Source organism: Larus michahellis, chromosome 1 (assembly GCF_964199755.1).
Source record: "Larus michahellis chromosome 1, bLarMic1.1, whole genome shotgun sequence".
In the NCBI taxonomy this organism is placed as follows: domain Eukaryota; kingdom Metazoa; phylum Chordata; class Aves; order Charadriiformes; family Laridae; genus Larus; species Larus michahellis.
In genome coordinates, this window is record NC_133896.1 from 212,697,363 (window position 1) to 212,716,526 (window position 19,164).

At 41.5% G+C, this 19,164-nt stretch overlaps 1 protein-coding gene and 1 pseudogene across 2 annotated transcripts in view; both read right to left on the reverse strand.

The window, feature by feature from the left end:
• Positions 1-5,805, reverse strand: part of LOC141736927 (N-acetylated-alpha-linked acidic dipeptidase 2-like) — a 40,297-nt gene extending 34,492 nt beyond the window's left edge. Inside the window, exons 1-3 of one of the 2 annotated variants that reach the window (XM_074571577.1) lie at positions 5,647-5,805; positions 3,970-4,081; positions 752-938 (exon numbers count right to left, since the gene is read on the reverse strand). In XM_074571577.1, the coding sequence (XP_074427678.1) occupies positions 752-938; positions 3,970-4,081; positions 5,647-5,791 (444 nt within the window). In that variant the 5' untranslated portion in view covers positions 5,792-5,805. Of the gene's footprint in view, positions 1-751; positions 939-3,969; positions 4,082-4,168; positions 4,216-5,646 lie in introns of those variants that run through there. The other variant, XM_074571588.1, reaches the window with a different exon arrangement.
• A 9,534-nt stretch (positions 5,806-15,339) lies between these two features.
• Positions 15,340-19,164, reverse strand: part of LOC141737970 (putative N-acetylated-alpha-linked acidic dipeptidase) — a 29,957-nt pseudogene continuing 26,132 nt past the window's right edge.

Here is a 19,164-nt window from a genome sequence, read left to right on the forward strand (position 1 = left end):
CATGTCAGATTTTACATTTACTTCTTTATTCCCCTGGGTGTACAAAATGGAGAAGGTGGCTCTAGAACGCCTGTACATTATTACTTCCAACACTAACTTAGGAGACACCACAGGAAGCCAAAACAAGGCAGTACTTCCTACAATGGATAGTATCCGCGTGGCATTCCTTACCTCTCAGCGTGTTGTGGAAGCAAAAATTGTGCGGACGTTCAAGCAGAGTTTGGATAGGTACTTGGAAGAGAGATCTAACAAGGGTCACTAACGGGATAAATACTTGGAAAAGAGGTCTAATAAGGATTCTTAAAGAGACTAATTGCACCAAGTTCAGAGAAGCCCCGAGTTGAAAACAGCTGGACACTGGAAGGATTGCACGCCTCGCGTACCTTTATTTGTTCTTAAACTTCCCTGTGCATCCACTTAAGGCTGTTTATGGAAACAGGATATTAGCCTAGATAGAACCTTGAGCTGAACCAGCAGGGCCATTCTTACACCTTATCATCTATTGGTGTTAATCGCAGCCTTTTGCCACGCGTCCGCTCTCTGCTGCATGAGACACTGAGATTTCAGCCACTCTGCTGTTCTGTTACACAGTCTGGAAAATCATTTCTAAATATGAGTGAGCTCCCTTTGCACTGGATTTTTTATCATACTATAAAACACATGCTGGGATGAGCGGATGGGAAAACAGAGGAAGACACTGTTTCTTTAAAGAAGTCTTACATAAATATAGTTTAACCACTAAAAAGGTCACCTCGTTCCCTTGATCGTCAATTACTGAGATGTAGTTTGGCTGCTTTTCATTTGGGTATGAAAGCAGCACATCATAATGAACGAGCTCTGCGGAATCCAGTCCAAAATCCTTCCACTGGCCTTGAATTTGTTTGGCAAGAAGAAGATTCTGTTCAGTTCCTGCGAGGTGAGGCAACTTGGTAAATGAGCTGAAATGAAGCAGAAAAATGCAAGTGAGCAGCAAATGCAGAGAAGCACAATAGTGAACCCTGATCAGTGTGCGTAAAGCTTATCTTCAAGCTACACACATGGAAAGTAAGGTTTTACACTTAAAGTCTGAGCTGTATAACATGATTGTTTATCAGAGTCTGCATCGGCGTAAGCACAAAATGTAGTCGGAGCAGAGGATCTTCCCTGAGGCCTTAAGATAAGTCAGCTGAACCTTTCTCTTCGCGTAACAGAAATAGCCACATCTACACACAAGCAACAAAGATCAGTGCCAAAGACATTCAGCAAAATACTATGAACCGTGTGCAAGGAGCAGAAATAAATAGAAAAAAGCTACACATTCAGAAAGCAATCCTCCAAATAATTCTGGTATCTGCTGATGCGTTTGTACTTTTTTGGCATAACACGTACTAATACGTTCAACTTGAAAATCGTTATGTCAAATTCCCTGCACAGATTTGTTCTTTTTTTCTTAATCAAAAGCCTGAATAATAAAAGCTTTCTTAACAATATTTACATCCAGATCAGATATAACACATAGTGGTCATAAATAGTCAGAAACGACATCCAGCCCCTCTGGGCTACCCTGCAGAAATCTGCCTACAACTTGTTTGGCCCACTGAACAAATGAGTTGTGGTGACCGCTGATCAGCCAGCTGGGTACCACGCACCAGCTTCAAACTCCCAGCAGGCTCCTTGTTATTGGCTGCCCCACAGATGTCAGATACCATTAATTACCATTAATTAGTGGTACCCAGTACCATTAGTAGCACTTCAACTTGTCAGTTCAGACTGTTTTCAACCAATGGAACAACTTGTTCTTCAGCATGCGCTTCTTCAGCTTCCAAATGAGAATGCTGCGGGAGAAGATGGCCGAAGACTTGTTAAAGTCAAGGATGTTTCAGCCACTGTAACGTCTCCGCTGACACATGTAGACAGTCATTTCCTTACAGAAGACAATCACCCTGGATCAGGGTGATCATATAAACACATAGCAAAAAAATGCTGACTGTTCATAACTATCTTTGTGTCCTTCATGTGTTTGGAAACAGATTCCAGAAGGACGTTTGGTGCCCCTTCCAGGGACTGAAGTAAAGCTGACCTGCCCGCAGTGCCCCCAGATTATCCTTCTGATTATCCTTACTGAAAGATGGGCACAACATCAGCCTTTTCCAGCCACCAGGGACCTCCTTCAATCACCAGAACTTCTCACAGACAGCAGCCTTGCTGTCATAACATCCAGCTCTTTCGGGTGAATCCCACCTGGCCTCCTGGATTTGAATGCACGTAGGTTCTCTGTGTAGACCACAACCTTCTGCTCTCTGCTGTTGTCTTTCCTTCTCTTTAAACTCTGCATGTATGTACTGAGGTTCAGAAGCAACCTTTGCCAAAGCTTGTTGCCCAGCTGCTTCTTGTGCTTTAATTCTCTAGAGTATTTTAAGTACCTTTTAATTCCTTAAGTACTCTAGTTTAAATACTCCATATGCCACCAGGAAAAATAGACTGAACAACACATGGTGCCTTTTTTCAGTTTTTCCCTTCCAAATGTCAAGGTGTCTGCATTTTCTGAGACTCAAAGTTTGTTTTCCCCACTTGATAAAAACAGATTTAGTGGTCTAAACAACTAAGAATGGTGATCAAAAATTCTTAAGTTCACTTTTTTTCATGCTTTTAACAAACTTTCTGGATAGTGTATTAGTATAATTTTTCTGCAGTTCCTGCTTTTTATTTGAATTTGGGGGGAAAAAAAAAAAAAAACAATGTAAATCATTTGGCCCACCATCAAAGCAGGCAGACAAACCAGACACCATGCATACCCTATGGCCAAGAAACGTTAGCATAATTGCAGAGCTATTTCATGCTGTCATCAAGCTCTGTGCTGCCCGGACTCTCACTCAAACATAATCTTCAGAAACCCTCAGTCCACTGAGAGGAACAAGTACAAAATAAGATAAGGCCTATAGACTTAAAAAGCTAATTGATACTAGAAATGAAACCTTTTAGTTTAAGAATAAATGTACAGAGATAAAATTTGTCAGCAAACCTTTGATGTTTATGATGCCGTTGCTGACTTACATACTGAATATCAGCCTCTTACTAACCAGAGGTTATATTTGTTTACTTTTTGTGTGAATATATTTGTTCCTCTGTAGAAGATACAAATATGCACAAGAATGATTTATTTTTTTCATTTCCAGTGAAATACACAGCAAAACAAGAAAGTATTTCTACATCCCTAGCATTTTAGATGTTTTGAAAGAACCACCTGGGTGCACTAGGATGCAAAAAAAGTGTATTTAATAACAGTTGCATCGTGCAAGACTTAACCAACCACACACACACATTGCACCGGGACAGGGCCCTTCACCTTCGGAAGCAGAAGACAGGGAACAATGGGATCTCAAGCACCCAATTAACAGGACGTTATCCAATCTGGCCACACTAAAGGGATTATCAGTTGTAACTACACATGCAACTCAGTGCATGCAAGCTTTGAAGCATTTTGCATATATTAATTTTCTACTTTGACTAATTGGGTTATTAGCTGCTCAAACTGAAAGTCTAAGCGGGCACTGGACAGATTATCCATCAAACGTAATTAACAGCAGTCAGCGTATCCCAACCACAGCAAAATCACCTCAGTCTGAGACAAAGCGAAGTTACGCAATGTCAGAGTTTCGGACGCTTGTGAGGAGAAACCGGACACTTACACTGCATGAAATCAAGACTACGGAAAATCATCCTAAAAAGCATGAGAAGCACTGGCAGTCACGGCCCTTGAGGGAAGCGCTCTTAACAGCACAACCACTCCAACAGGAAACTGCAAAAATAGGGAGAGGAGGACAGAAGGGCTGTGAGTCTCTCCCTTCTCGTACAAACCAAACACTTCCAAAGCACCTAAAGAGCTCTGCTGTCAGAGGCCGTTCCTTGGAGCTGACGTTCTCACTTGCTGGCTTTTGCGACTGATAAAGTTATTAAATTTATTAAAAAACCAAGCGGCGCAGGCCTTACCGAAGGAATTGCTTGATGTTTTCTGCTTTCATTTCAGCCACAAGTTTCTGTCTCACGTTTTGATAGACATCTGAAGAGTTGGGCGTCTTCTCGGTCGGTTTCGTGAACCATCCTGAAAATTTGAAAAGTTCGAATTTGAAAAGCTTCCTGCTTAGCAAGAACCCCGCTCCTCACATATTTGAGCCCAAGTGCAACCTACAGCACTGAACGGTCTCCCTAAAACCACGACAATGAACAGGGCTTAGAGCACCCTCTGTCAGCGTTTGCTGGTTCAAACATAGAAGTGAAACAGAAAAGTTAAATAGAGTTCATTGACTGAATTGCCAAAAAAGGAACACATCAAGAAGAGCAGACCCTAAATATCTGGTAAATACAGTCCCCCTTTTAAGGCAGATTCACCTCTCGTTAATTTTAAACTATAAATTCTCAGTTAACTGTTTGCAGTGGAAAGATTGAACTCCTGATACTCATGATGAAATTCCCTTATTTAATTTATACATATATTTAAAAATATGTGCATAAGAATATTTAAAGTGAAGGTCTAAGACTCAACAGCCGCCCTGCCAGCATTATAGCAGTTACAGACCCGGGGAACGGTGGGGTTAGTCTATTTAATAATTAAAGGAATAAAGCTAACTGTGACCCTTGTCAGTTTGAAAAAGTTAAAGATTTTTCAGTCGCCATAAATCTGACAGGAGAGAGCATATCAACTACATGAATGTGTCTTTAAAAAAAAAATTAAAAAAAATCCTTTTACTATTCTAGGTAGAAAAACCCCAAACTGGGAAAACTGTAATAACAAAGGCAAGCGTATGTGCTGTCGCATGCACAATACGTATGATCTGTTAGACTTAAATGCAATTGTAGGAACACTCTGAACACAACAGTGACGCTGGATCAGACCAAAGGTCCGTTTTTCCCACTATTCTGTTCTGGAGCATGGCCAAAAGATGATGTTCAGGGAAATGGATAAGAATAGCTCCAGCATCAGAAATTTGCAGCTCAGGGATCTCCTAAATCAAATTAATGGTTTTTATATTTAATAGCCTTCATGGATTTTTCTTTCATGCTTTAGCCTTAGGTGTGTGCTACAACACAATTTTAAAAAGCACAGCTGCAGACATGCAATTTTAGACTCAAAATCAAATGCTGCAAGTGACTGCAGAAAAGAATCTAGTGTCCTAGTGAAGTTCATCGTACGTAACGGAAAATTCAGCAGCTCCGCTCTTGGCTGTCAGTCAAAACTCCTTCTCCTCTACATTCCGCCTTTTAATTTCTGAAATGGCAACTGAATAGGAGCATTTAAACACATCTTCAGCAAAAAGCAGGAAATACAAACAACAAAAAAATAATCCTGGAGGTTTTACAGTCACAGAAGTCTCAAACTGTTCTATTAATCTCTCCTTTTTGAATGCCTGACTGCCCATTGTGGGACGCTTTCAGTTCGCCAGGGCTCCTCTTGGGCTGAAGCACGCAGCCGTAATATTCCTCACTCCTTAAAGACCAAAACTGCTCGGGGAGAACGACCCTCTAGGAAAACAGTGGGACGAGTATTTTACAACATCCCTGAAAAGCCGGAAAAGCTCCCCGATGGGGAGTTAATCACAACAGGAGTGGCACGGAACTGTCTGTAGAGGGCAAAGGCTGTGGGCAGAGCCCTGGGGTCTCTGTACTCACCTGCGAGAAAGCCCAGCAAGAAACAGCCCAGCAGCCCGGGGCAGCCCAGCCACGTGCAGAGGGTGCCCTTGCTCCTGGCCATATGGGCACCAGTGGCCGACAGCTCTGCAGCCTGCACAGAGGGCAGGCAAGCAGCTGCCTTCATCCTCCTCCTCCTCCTCCTCCTCCTCCTCCTCCTCCTCCCTCGCCTCCTCCTCCCGCCCTCAGCCCCAGGGCTGCCCCCGGCTTCGGTGACTCTCAGCTCTCCTCCTGCCCAACCTGCCTTAGGCCTTGGATGACGATGATTTGGTTTTCTGAGTGCAATAAAACACTTCCATTTCTTCGTCTCACCCCCAAGACAGCTTGTTTGCAGCTGTATGTGTATCTCAGCATCAAATACGCATCTAGCCTGTACGCCAAGCAATGCATAAGGGCTAATTTCTACTAATTATCAGGACTTCCTGGTTTTGAAAGCTCCTGTTTTAGGCTTAATCACAATCAGTATTCGTTCCAGTGGAAGTGGCCAAGAAATGAAACGGAGGAAGGGAAAAATTGTTTTCTCTTTACCAAGGAAGCACTGAATTGCTCCTCTTTGTAATCCGTGGTTACATTAATCCTTGGCAAGCGATGAATACTTAGAGCAGCTCAGAATACAATTTAGATTAGCCAATGGAGCTGCTTCCAAACGTCATCCAATTTGCAACTGGGAGAAGCTGCAAAATTATTTCCTGTGTTTTCTAGCTCTTTACCTTTTGGATTACAAGGTTCTTAGGATTAAGTTTCCCTAGTCTAATTCAGCCAAATCCAGTACCTCATGGGAAAGGATACATCGTCAGCCCACGGAAAAGTCACTTTCATAGAATCATAGAATCATCGCGTTTTGTACAAACTCACTCTGGCCCTGCACATCACTCCCTGCTGGTGAGTTCCCGCACAGCTCCACGGAAGCCAAGCCTGATCTTTCTGGAACTGAGGACCTGCCCGTTTGAGACCAGTTATCCGGCTGAAGGGAGGAAAGCTTTTCTGGGAGCCTGGACACGCTCTGAGTTCTTACCACTCACTCCCAAAAGAGTCCAAAGTAGATACATCTTGCCAAAGAAATGGCAGTGCTCCAAGTATCAAAACTTTCTTAAACAGACTAGGTTGAGCTGAAAATATTCAGAAACGGCTGAAAAGGCTGGTTAACGTCCTAATTGCTTCATTAAGGTTTTTCAGAGATTAGAGAAGAATTACACCGCTTGGGTATTCTGCACCAGTCACAGCCGCTGTCTTAAGCGTACATCTGGATGATTTTGTTCAAATGATAAGCACGTCCAGTTCTGTGATTATTTTTTTCCTGTCATTTCCCAACTGCTCGTAAGCCATCACAAATTCTGAACAGCAAGGACTTTTCACACCAACATATCACTTGACATGCACAAACCAGATGGAATTCCACCTACGGAACTTATAAAGAATGAGCATATTGATGTATTATTAGCATTTATACAGCACCACGGGTGTAGGACTGGCACATAATAGACAGTAAAGTGACAAGGGCTTTTGGAGATTACTATCTAAATTAGACCTCACATGATGATAACATCAGTGGAGGAAGAAGGTAAGAATAGCAACGGAGAGAAAGTATAAAATGTATTTATTTCTATGCCTACATCTTTTTAAAGTGATAAAGGCATCAGCTATGCTGAGGTTGAACAACAGCAGCAACCAAGCAGCTTCTGCCACTTAAAATACAGTCCTAGTACTCTTAGCTATTGGTTGTGGCATGTTCTTACATTCCATGGATTGACCACTGGTGGAATATATTATGTTCCGTCTAAATGCAAGTATAACACGCAGTATAAATCTATGCCTTGAATCACACACCCTCCACAACAGGACAGGGGCAGGAAATAACATAAAAAGCTCATGGGGTGAGATAAAGACAGGGACATCAATTGCCAATTACCATCGTGCTCTTCGTCAGGCGTAGAAAAGTGATGAACTTCACATATGTATTGCTTGAACAGATTACTAAACAACTGTGCAATCAACTGTTTTAAAGCAATTTGGTCTATTTCTCACAAATTGTGTGGGGGTTTTTTTGTGTGTGTGGTTTTTTTGTCTTTTTTTTTTTTTTTTTTTTGTGTGGTTGGACTTGATGATCTCAGAGGTCCCTTCCAACCACTAAGATTCTGTGATTCTGTGATTCTGTGATTCCGTGAATTGTTGAAGTCCTAGTCCAGTGTTGAATAAAGCAACATCCTGAAAACTCCTGTTTTCATAAATTGGAAATCTGGGGTTCTTTCCATTATTCTTCTCTCTCAGCTGAATAAGGGATTGCTTGCTGCTTCTTCCATGAACCTGTTGGAGCAGGTCCAGAGGAAGTCCACAAAGATGATCAGAGGGCTGGAGCACCTCTCGTATGAGAACAGGCTGAAACAGTAGGGGCTGTTCAGCCTGGAGAAGAGAAGGCTCCGGGGAGACCTTATTGTGGCCTTTCAGTACTTTAAGGGGGCTTATAAGAAAGATGGGGACAGACTTTTTAGTAGGGCCTGTTGCGATAGGACAAGGGGTAATGGCTTTAAACTAAAAGAGGGTAGATTTAGACTAGATACAAGGAAGAAATTTTTCACGATGAGGGTGGTGAAACACTGGTCCAGGTTGCCCAGAGAGGTGGTGGATGCCCCATCCCTGGAAACATTCAAGGCCAGGTTGGACGGGGCTCTGAGCAACCTGATCTAGGTAAAGATGTTCCTGCTTACTTCAGGACAGTTAGACTAGATGATCTTTAATGCCCCTTCCAACCCAAACTGTTCTATTCTATGAATCAGCTTGGTCTACTGTGGAGGCCAGTGTAAGGAGTGACATTACTACACAAGAATTTTTGTTGTTCCTCTTGGATCATATCTATTTTATACATAGATACTTGAAATTGCTTGCTGATACATCACAAAAGTACCCCTGAGCTCTCTCATCTACATTCTTCCCAGGAAGATAAGAAAAAAAGCATATAAAGGCTAAATAAATGCCATTCACCCAGGCGAAACAGAAGTTTTGGCCTGATAACAGAGTTTATAGATGCTGCTGGCTTCCCTTTTGGAAGGGGCAACAGGATGGAGCAATCCCGACGCTTCTTAAGGAACGTGGGGAGAGAGCAGCTAGAACTAATTTTTCCAAAAGAAGGGAGGGGGAATAAAGCTACTTCCTCCTAGACCGGCTTCCGTTTTCCTCAGTGCCTGGGCTGTAAGTGGGGGTTCTCTTTAGCTTTGTTTTGCTGCTCCTTTCTTGTCCCCCTTTTCTTGTTCCTGTACCTCCTTTACTTTCTCCCCTTTGCTGGTACTACATGTTACAAGACATGCAGCACAAGGAATGCAGCATCTATCCTGCACGTTCACTGTTTTCTGAGGCTTGGGACATGGCCTAAATAACCCACTATACACACTAGAAAATCACGAAGCCAACATTGCAGTAACATGTCCTACAAATGCTCCTCAGAATAACTGGAGCCAGAGAAAAAGGAGCCCGACACGGTGAGAGCTGAAGCACAGCATGCCTGGTATGCAAAGTCACATCTGTGAGGAGGTGGAAGAAACTGCTCCAAACCAAACCTCACCTCATTCTTCGCTGTTACTGAGCATCTCACTTCACAGCCCAGGAGAGAGCTCAGAGCTGTAAAGACGACCAGTATCCCGTAAGACTCATCTCTCTTCCAGTCACTTCCTGACCAAATCAAAACCGCATCCATCAGCCACCCTATTCCTTTACAGGGTTTTTTTCCTGCTAGAACTAAGATATCATCAGTGTGGGATGCTGCTAAGACCGCTTCTCTGATAGTAGTTGGGTATTTTATTCAATGCTGAAAATACCAACCTTAGGCTAAACTTAATCAAAGTTAAGACTTGAGGCTGATGGGAGATAAAACCAGTTCTGAGTCGTCACAAAAACTACACAAGACAAGCAACGTGAAAAGATTACTGGGAAAAGAGATTTCTTATTTTCAGACCAGGTGACAAAACCGAGAAAAGGTCCAAAACACAAACTCCTGAACACACAGTACTTCTTCAAATTAATATCGCTATTAAAACTAGCGAGAAAACGATCATTTACTGCGTAGGCCTTATATTGAGCTCTGGAGTGGTGAGAACCGCGCATGTTGAGAGTGAAAACAAGAGTGAGGTTCAGCTGAAGATAGCAGAACTTGAACATATATTCTACTTAGTTAAAAAAAAATAAAAAAAAAAAAAAGCCATCCCTGGTAGACTCAAAAAGCTCCAGAAATAGCAAAGATGCACAGGCCAAATGCAAAACTAGCATGCTTTTGTGGAGTGCGCCATTATGCCACTCAGCCAATTAGCAAAACCAGCAACAGTACATAAAAATACTTACTACGCAGAACAATTGCTTGTAAATCGTAGGTTGTAGCTGCTCAGCCACTGGGCCCCCAGGGTTATTATCTGCAGCAGGAACTGACCTTCTTGACCTATTGTTTGACTAAAGGTTGAACTTGGGGCGCGAGTGATCAAAGGGCCCTGGTTTGTGGGAAAGGCAGCTGTTGCAGGAAAAATGGCAACAGGGGAACGCTCAACTGCAATTTCAAATCAGTAGATTCCTTCTGCCTCTGCCAGTTGCACAGCCCCCCAGAACTCTCTCACGGCCTCTGCAGTCTATCTGACTACCAGATTAAAAGGGTAGTAGATTTTGATGCTTTGAGTTGGAGCCTCTGTTATCTTGAACTTCAGGAGCCCATCATCAGACTCCAGCTAAAATAAAGTTCACATTGCTGGCAGCTGACAAGTTCAGCTTGCAAACTTTGACCCTTTCTTCTACAAGAGGAATGTACCCGGCGAGGGAGAGAGAGTAAAAGACTGTGCACTGAACATAAACCAAATGATGTCTTCCAGCACGTACCAGTTCCTCAAGAAGACAGAGCCGGCCTCTTCAGTGGTGCATGACAGGAGGATGAGAAACAACAGTCATAAACGGAAACAACAAGAGGTTCTGCCTGGATACAAGGAAAAGCTTTTCCATCACGAGGGCAGTGAAGCACTGGAATGTGTTGCAGAGAGGTCATGCGCTCTCCATCCTTGGAGATTTTCAAGACCGGACTTGATAAAACTTGGTGCAACTTGGTCTGACCTTGGAGCTCACCCTGCTTTGAGCAGGAGTTTGGACTAGAAACCTCCTGCCTTCTCTTCCAACCCTGTGATCCTATGATTGTGTGATATTCTTCCATTCATTGCAATCCCCTGCCCTGGGGAGCTGCTGTCCATCAAGTGAAAGAATACAATTTACTTTGACTCCGGCTGTGAGGTCTGGCTGCTCTGCTCCACCACAGTATTACCTGTAGTCCAGCAGCACATTCCAAACTGCTCAGACGAGCAGAGATGAGCACAGGCTCCACCTCAAAAATCTTGACTACCAGCGATTGCTCTGTCTCAGCTAAACCAACGCTTGAAGTAAGGTCTGTGTCGACAGCACCTTAATTTAGAAATTATGCTGCCAGGTCAACAGGCTTTCCAGCCAAAGTAACATTAACATTGCCGGTTTCATGATAGCAAGGATTCATTTTAATACAAGCATAGTTTCTACCTTTTCCACACACGGGTATGCTTTCATTTTTTTTCCACCGATTTGCTCTTAGAGCATAGGATGGTCATTGTATGGAGTTCTTTGGAAAATTTTGACAGCGTCCAATTTGTTGTCACATGATAGGATGTACTGCCTTCAAAAAATACCATTCCCTTTTCGTTTCACCTCCAGATTCTTCAAGGTAATTGCTCAAATTGGAAAGGACCCTCTCAACAACGTCACTGTGCCAGCTAGGTTCCGCCCTCTGCTTACTAAATACTTCTGCAGCTCGTCGAGCAATTAAGTCATCTGCTGCTGTACATGAATCAATCACTCAGTGAGTTTGTCTGCAGTAACTGTAAAAGTCGAATGAGCGTTTCCAAGGAGCTGTCTGGAATTAGGATCTTAGTTCTTCCAGGTATTAATTACAGCATATTTAGAAAATAAAAGAACGAAAGTTGATTATACTAAAGAACTCTGCTAATGGCCATCTTTAGCTGAAAACATCTGTAGTTACATGAATAACTGGCTCGTGTTAGATGATCAGTAAACTGTAAACTCAACATGCTTAGTTGATTTTGGATTTTGTTCCTGTTAACAACTGAATTTTATTTTTATTTTTTTTTTACTTAATTCAACAGTCTCTGTTGGCCACTTCCTATGGAATAATATCAAGTTTGAGACCTAAAACAGCTAATCTGGTCAGCAGCACTTGGCAGTATTAACAGTGACTTTCAACTCACTGTAGAAATCTAGAAAAAAAAAGACTTTTTTATGTTGTTTGAAGTTCTACTTCGCTGAAGGGGAATTAGCACACAAACCTTATCTTGACTTCTTGTATAGAAAAGGATTTCACACTCAGGGCTTGAGTCAGCTAATAGCTATGCCCCTGAGATACCCTGGCAGATCTAACAAAAAATACATGTGCTTAAAAAGTGGTTATTCCTGTATCTGGCTTCTTATTGTTCTGCCTTTCCTGAGTAGATTGCTTCATAGCATACACCTCCTTGCCCGTGTGGCTGGTTCAGACAGTTTTTTGAGCTCTAAGAATCCATGGACTGGAAACGTTTCTCAGTGCAGCTACAAAGTTTGCAAGAACATAATAAAAGACAGTGCTTTTAACGCACATTATTTATTTATTTAACCATTGCTCCCCACTTGTCTGGTGGGAGCTACGTGTCTTCATCTGCTGGCACATAACAGTTGGCCTGATTTTGTTCATAAATGTGAAATGTGACCCCTGCTTCTTTGTACTAACAAACGAGTCACGTGAAATGACATTTTGCAGAGCATACACAACTATCCTTTCAATTTTTTGCTTTTTGTTTAGAACTCATAATCCTAGTGACACATATAGGAAATCGGCAGTTGCATAAGCATCCGTGCAGGTATTTTGACATATGGCTTGGGCAGCTGAGTACAAATCGTGTAGCTTCAGAAATCAGCTACACAGGCTTTGCCCTTTGCTGTCCAGGAGTGACGCCAGCCACTCCTGCCTGGAATTTGAGGAACTGAAGGCTGCAGCGGCTATATCTAGACTCCATAGAAGTCTGGCTATAAGAAATGATTTAGGGAGAAGAATGTTCTCATCAGAAATTTCATAGAAGTTATTGATGCTTCAAGAGCATCTTTATTTCAAATTTAAAAACTGCTGAAGAACTTCTCTAATGAGCCACAATGCGTCTAAACGCTAGATGCTGCCGTGTCTAACTTCGGGCTTGCAGAACTAGGCACCTGTGCTTCCTTCCTCACAGAAGCGAAGGAGGCTGAGGTATACACTAACAAGAGCAGACAGCTTACGGGGGAATACCTATCGTGCTGTCGTTATTGTCACCTGCTGTCTGTCTTTCTCTCTCTCGGCAAGTCCCTGACAAAGACACAAAGACGTCTTATCAGCTCTTGAAGAAGCTGTTGGACAGGCACGAGCTGCAGCTCAGTTGGGGCTGCATGACTGGATTAGGGCTTGGGGAAAGAGCTGGCCTGAGTCCATCTGAGGATCTTCTTCTCTCAAAATACTAAACAAAGCTCCATTTGCTTTTAAAATCCAACTGCTACGGATTGTGGTTTGCGCTGAACAAAGATGGGTCGAAACGCAGACCCAAATCTGGGAAAAGTCACCGGACAATTTGAATCCCACCTTACCAAAACATCAGGTAAACCATGGTGTTACAGCCAAAGTTATGGGTGCTTCCTCTCTCTGGACCAGTTAGCCTTGAATTTTTTGTGCACAGGAGAACAGACTCAATAGGAGAGAGAGAACTTCTGTCCCTATACGCTATTCCCTGCAGTGGTTAGGGGACAGCCCACTGATTTTTTTTTCAAATGGGTGTTGCTGTGGTTTAAGAATGTAACCCTCTCTACATTTTGTAAGATGCTGGATCCTGGCATTGTGCATTATCTGCCAGCTATTGCCAAAAAAGGGCCCTAAATAAACTTAAAGGAAACAATGCTATGGTTAGGCCAGAGAGTAAAAAATTATGTCTTCTGGGCTGAGAGAAAAAGTCGCTGAGGACGCTTACACGTCATTTAGGGAAAGATCTCAACACTTTTGCAGATTGGTGCTTCAGTTCTGGATACTTCCTCATCAGCAATAGAAAAATATTCTTTTTGTATCCACCTGGTCAACAGAAGCTGTTTACCGCTGCCCCCCTCTGCAGGGCAGATTTGTGTTATCATTCCCTTGATTGCTGCAGACAAAATCCTCTAGGTTAGCTGATGATCTAAACCGATGATCTAAACTAACCCGACCAATTTTTTCAGAGGCGGATTCTCCGTTGGCAAAAGGAGCAGTGGGGCAGCCAGAGACAATGGCAATGTCTCCCACCAGCACAACTACATTTGGGTGAAGACATGTCTCCATGGTTTTACTCCAATCGCTTTCACAAAAATGTGAAAATAACTGAGCAATAAGTGTGGGTGTAAGAGCACTTCCCATTATCTAGAAAACTGGCTTATTTTATGAGAATGATCAACAGTTAAGTAAAATAATGACTTAATTAGTAACTTGCCTAAAGGGTTTTAACGTGAAGAGTATAAATATTTATCAACAAATGAGGTTTTATGGAAAAGAAAAGAATCTACCATGACATTGAAATCCATCAGATCATGGGATGGTCTTCTAAGACATGGTGGAGGCCTCAGTTGAAATGACAGATTCAAATTACCCAAAATATTTGCTGTGCAAGAGGTTAGGAATCCTCTAGCGGCAGATGAAGAGATCTGATTTTTTGATTCTTCTCTGTCTGACCTCGGTTGTCCCATTGCAGTCTTTTGAGCAGACTGTCATAAGAGTAAGCTGCACACCCACATCAGAAATATAGACCCTACTAAGATGGTAATAATTTGGTATCCTTTCAAACTAAGGACATGACGAATTTTCTTTTCTTCTCATTGTCTTCGTATTAAAAATAGCTTCATATGGACAAGGTATAGCAAGGGTAGATTTTGGGTAAAAGAATAAACGCAGGTCTTCATCTCGAAAGACATGATTTGTGAGATGATTATATGTCTGACAAGATGTATCGCCTTGTTTTTACCACCGTGACTAGAAGGCGTCTTGCTTAATTTTATTTGCAAACAGCTGCAAGACTCAGCATGTGACGAGAAGAATGTCATGGATGAGTATTCTGGGCTGGCTGCCCAAAACTTGTTACGATCATTATACATCTCTCACACAGAATGTGACAGTTTTCCCATCTTCATACGTGATTCTTTGCGTAAAAGGAGAGCTGAACGGGCTATCTATAATTACACAACTCCAAGGTAAATAACAAAGAGTCAACAACAAAATTAGAAACTGATAGAAACGTGAAATGACTTCTAGTTTCCTCATGCACTATGAGTAGTGCCATAATAATTGAGCTAGAAAAATTCTGAAAATAAATCCAGTAGTTAGCAATTCTTAAAATATGAAGCTGAGAGAAAACATGAAACTTTTGCACTCTCACTTCAGAAGTTATTCGAAGCCTGATCTCTCCGAATGGAGTACATTACCGTGTTAACATTGCCAAACGCATACCCCTTGGGCAGATTGTTTGCAAAGAAAAAGATTTTTTGGATTTTGTGTTCTTTGTAACAACCTGCGTAGTGTTTTTAAATGCTCCATTTTCAAGGCTTCTGCGAACCGCCGTACGTAGTCCTCGTTGATGATTATGTTGTTGGTATTTACGCTACTTCTTTCAGGGTTTCTGCTGCTGCCTGTACAGTGAAGGCTGCGATGGAAATCTGCCTCTTGACTTCTTCCCAGGCTTCACGTTGGTCAGCTTTGTTTTTAATGTCAAACATGGCATCACAGATCCCTGGGAATGATTCTCCTGCATACTTGTTATGGCTGCTTGGAGCAAAGATGACATGTCTGTGGGGAAGTTGAGGGAAAAAAAATAACAATATTCTGCTTCAGGAAAATAAAACGTATTATTTTCTGAATAAAACTAATCTGTTTCTGTATCATCTGTTAAATTCTTGACACTGAAGATGTAAATAAATAAGATTATTGTAGCAATAGTACCTACAATCTATGAAGCAAGAAAATAATACAAGCTAAATTATTTCATGTGAATTCCAGAACTTTATAGCTCAGAAGACTTGAGATAAAGTTGACTAATGTATTTTCCTTTCTCTCATTTTATATGAAATAGAAAGATAAAAAAAAAGCTGGCTTCTTTTCTCACAGATATACGCAATCTCCAACAGATACAGGCATGCTTTGAGGTAGGAAAGCTGATGCTCTAACTGTTCTCAACAGTTTTTTAGTCAGAAGCTACGAGGGATACAGGGACTGTACATCGTAATTTCTCTTTCTACAGTTATTTTTTAGGGGAACTTTTCAGTGGAAAGATTACTGTTCTGAGTTATGCAGACTGGTAGAAGGACCAAAAAGCTAGACATGGCTTGACTGTTCTGCCTCTCAAACATTATTTACTTCTTGAACTGGATGAGAGAAGTACCGAATTCGCTTCACCGCTGTGAAAGTGCTGCCCTCTACACTGTATTTGCTAGCATGACTGTTCTGCTAGAATCAATCAAATTGGAGATACTTCAATTATACCCTATTTCATTTTCAAACCGTAGTAACTTCCTAAAGATCCTTTACCACTGAAATGACTTGCACTGTGTCCAGGGCGAAACTTTTAGATCCGTCTAGAAGCCCACAGAAATCAGTGCGAATAGGTTTACTGATCCCAATAGGCTTCCAACAAGACTTTTCCTCATTCTGCATAGTGTACTTCACTGAAGTTTTCCCTAATGTTGTCTTCCCTTTTCAGTCTTATTTGTCCTGTTTAATCTACTTTTACCACATCGAATAAAATCATTACAATTCCATTTAGAGACCTGTAAATCTTAAAGGAATTCTTGTACGGTACTCAAGGCAGAAAGTGAAAAACAAGCCTTTCTTACCTATAGAATGGCCTGCCAGGTAATCCAAGAGGATCGATAAAAGCCCTTTCTAGAAACATGACTGATCATTTAGTGATCTGACAGCAAGTAGAACAAAAAGAAAACGGAGGAATATGTTAGCTACAAGTGTTTGGCCCACTCTCACCCCGTGCCCCGATGTACACAGGTCTGGATTTGTGAAGGACAGTAGGTCCAAGGTGTTGAACTTAAAGTGTAGGCCACGAGACAGCCCAAGTCAGATAACCTGCATAACAGCATAACAGAATTATGCTGTTCTGTACTGTGAGACAGTCTGAAAGTCTCTTAAAGCTGTTTTTAAAGGCCAAGGAATAGTGTCAAAGAAGAGAGACTTCCAGGCATTTTCTCTCATGGTGCACCTTATTCCTTTATCTCGTTTTCATTAGGATGCTTAGGCAGACCATTCTCTGCTTTTGTACCGCAGTTTTCTAAAGAACCTATTTTCCACAAAGCCAACCAGCTGCAAATTACTTCAATAAAATCATTTATTTTTATGTAAAACCACAACATCTGAGAAACAGGAACCTTGTGATGTTAGAATCATCTTTTGAATCATCCAAGAATTGTGTTTTTCTGATGGAAGATTGTAAATTCCCTAGAGCAGAAACCATCTGTGTCTGTGTGCTTTGGGTAGCTCTGAACATACTACTGATGCTTAACAAATACAAGAACTGTGAAAAAGGTTATACTGAATATACGTGGGTTTGGTAGTTTACATCCGAAGGAACTTATTGTAGCACTTCAAAGGCACTCAGTAAGAAAAAATGGTAAAATTTATATCGCTGTAAGCCTGCAGTAACTACCATCGAGGAACCTTTTTCACGTTTACATTGGTGTAAATGGAAACTGAAACTGGTTCGTTGAATTAAAGCTTAGATTTAGGCCATCCATCAATGAAACCATTTTGAAAATGTCACATACGTGTCATATGTCATAAATGTCATATTTTACAGAAGAAATTTTTGTGAACTCATTTATCTTGAAACTTGCTGCCATTTTAAAGATGGCTTTTATTCTCACTTAGTCTTCCATAAGGGTAAGCATATGGCTAAATTATATTCTTCCCAAGAAATGTAACATACACATATGCATATATAAAAGGAGATTTAATTTCTCATTCTGGGCATGGCCTACAAAGAATAAATTAACAATTAATTCAAGTGCGAATTAGACCTTTTGGCATAGGTGGTGCAGAGAATTTTTGGGAAAGCTCATCAAAAAGCTTGCTACAACAACAATCACGGTACTTGATTGGTGTATTGGGTTTTTTTTCGTTAAGTATTACGTTTATCTTGAAAACTAGAGCATTGGCAAACAAAGACCACAAGTCAACATTTGTTCTTTAATGATAATCCAGTGACAAAATCCTAGGATGTGTCTCTACTTGGAAGGAGTTACACACCTGAGCTGGCTCTGCTCATGCTAACCAGCATTCTAGGCACACGCCTGTACCATCCTGGCACTGCTCCTCAACCAAAACCTGTCAAGAATCGACACTAAATACCTTGGACACTTTTCAAAGCTAACATGGCTAGATTCCCAGGCCCTGCAGTGTCTCTGATGTCCACTAATTCAACATTTCTATACCTTGTTTCCTAGAGGAACCAGATCCTTAAAGACAAGAACCCGTAAGGACCTATGAAACAAATGACTGACAGTCATTTGTCACCAAGGTTATTCCAGGGATGAAATGCAAGGGAAGACTATGCCCTCTGAGCCCAGAAGACTACAGGGAGTATTTTACTGGAAGAAGAAAAAGAGTCAAACTTACTTATTGATATCTATTTGTCGCAGTCTCTCATGAAAGCTAGCAGCAACTTCTGTAAAATTCTTCACAGCTGAAAGCAGAGCATCTGGAGGGAGCAGGAAGGAAGCATTTAACTTCAAATTCTGAAGAAAACATTTAACAAAGCAAATTCTTCAAATTAAAGCTTTATCTTTCCCTGTGATCGTGATCTGCCAATTCTCACTGAATAAAGATCAGATGACCCCATATTCTTACATTAAAAAGTACGTAATTCTGTGAAAACGTGCCTTGGAGACGATAGAAATCAGTACTTTCGTGAATATTGCTTATTGTTTGTTACCTAAAGAATGTACATAAATACCAAAAACTAGAGCATGTATCGCCAGAATCAGACTGTTTGGGTAGGTCTGGGATTTTATAAATCCCCAAACTTATGTTTTATTAGCATGTCCCTCCACACATACATTTTTGAGAAAGCCTGAGTGTACGTGTGTATGTGTGTGTGCATGCCCACACACGTACCCGATATTGGTCATAAGCAGCCAAATCCTAAACCGAATAGTATATAACATTGCCAATAAAATAAAGGCTTCTCAGGCAGGAGGCATATTGTGAATCCCTCTAACATGAAATAATATTTCACGTGCCAGCACAAGATCCCTATTGTTACATAGGGATGAACCGTTCCTGCGCGACCAAGCCCCGAGGCAAACTTCTCATGATGCTTGCACTTGCCATCACGTGCCCATAAACCAAAACAAGAGAACTTTTGACTGGAGATCACGAGAATAGTTTTAATCCTGAGAACAGTCAAGGACTGTGGTCCA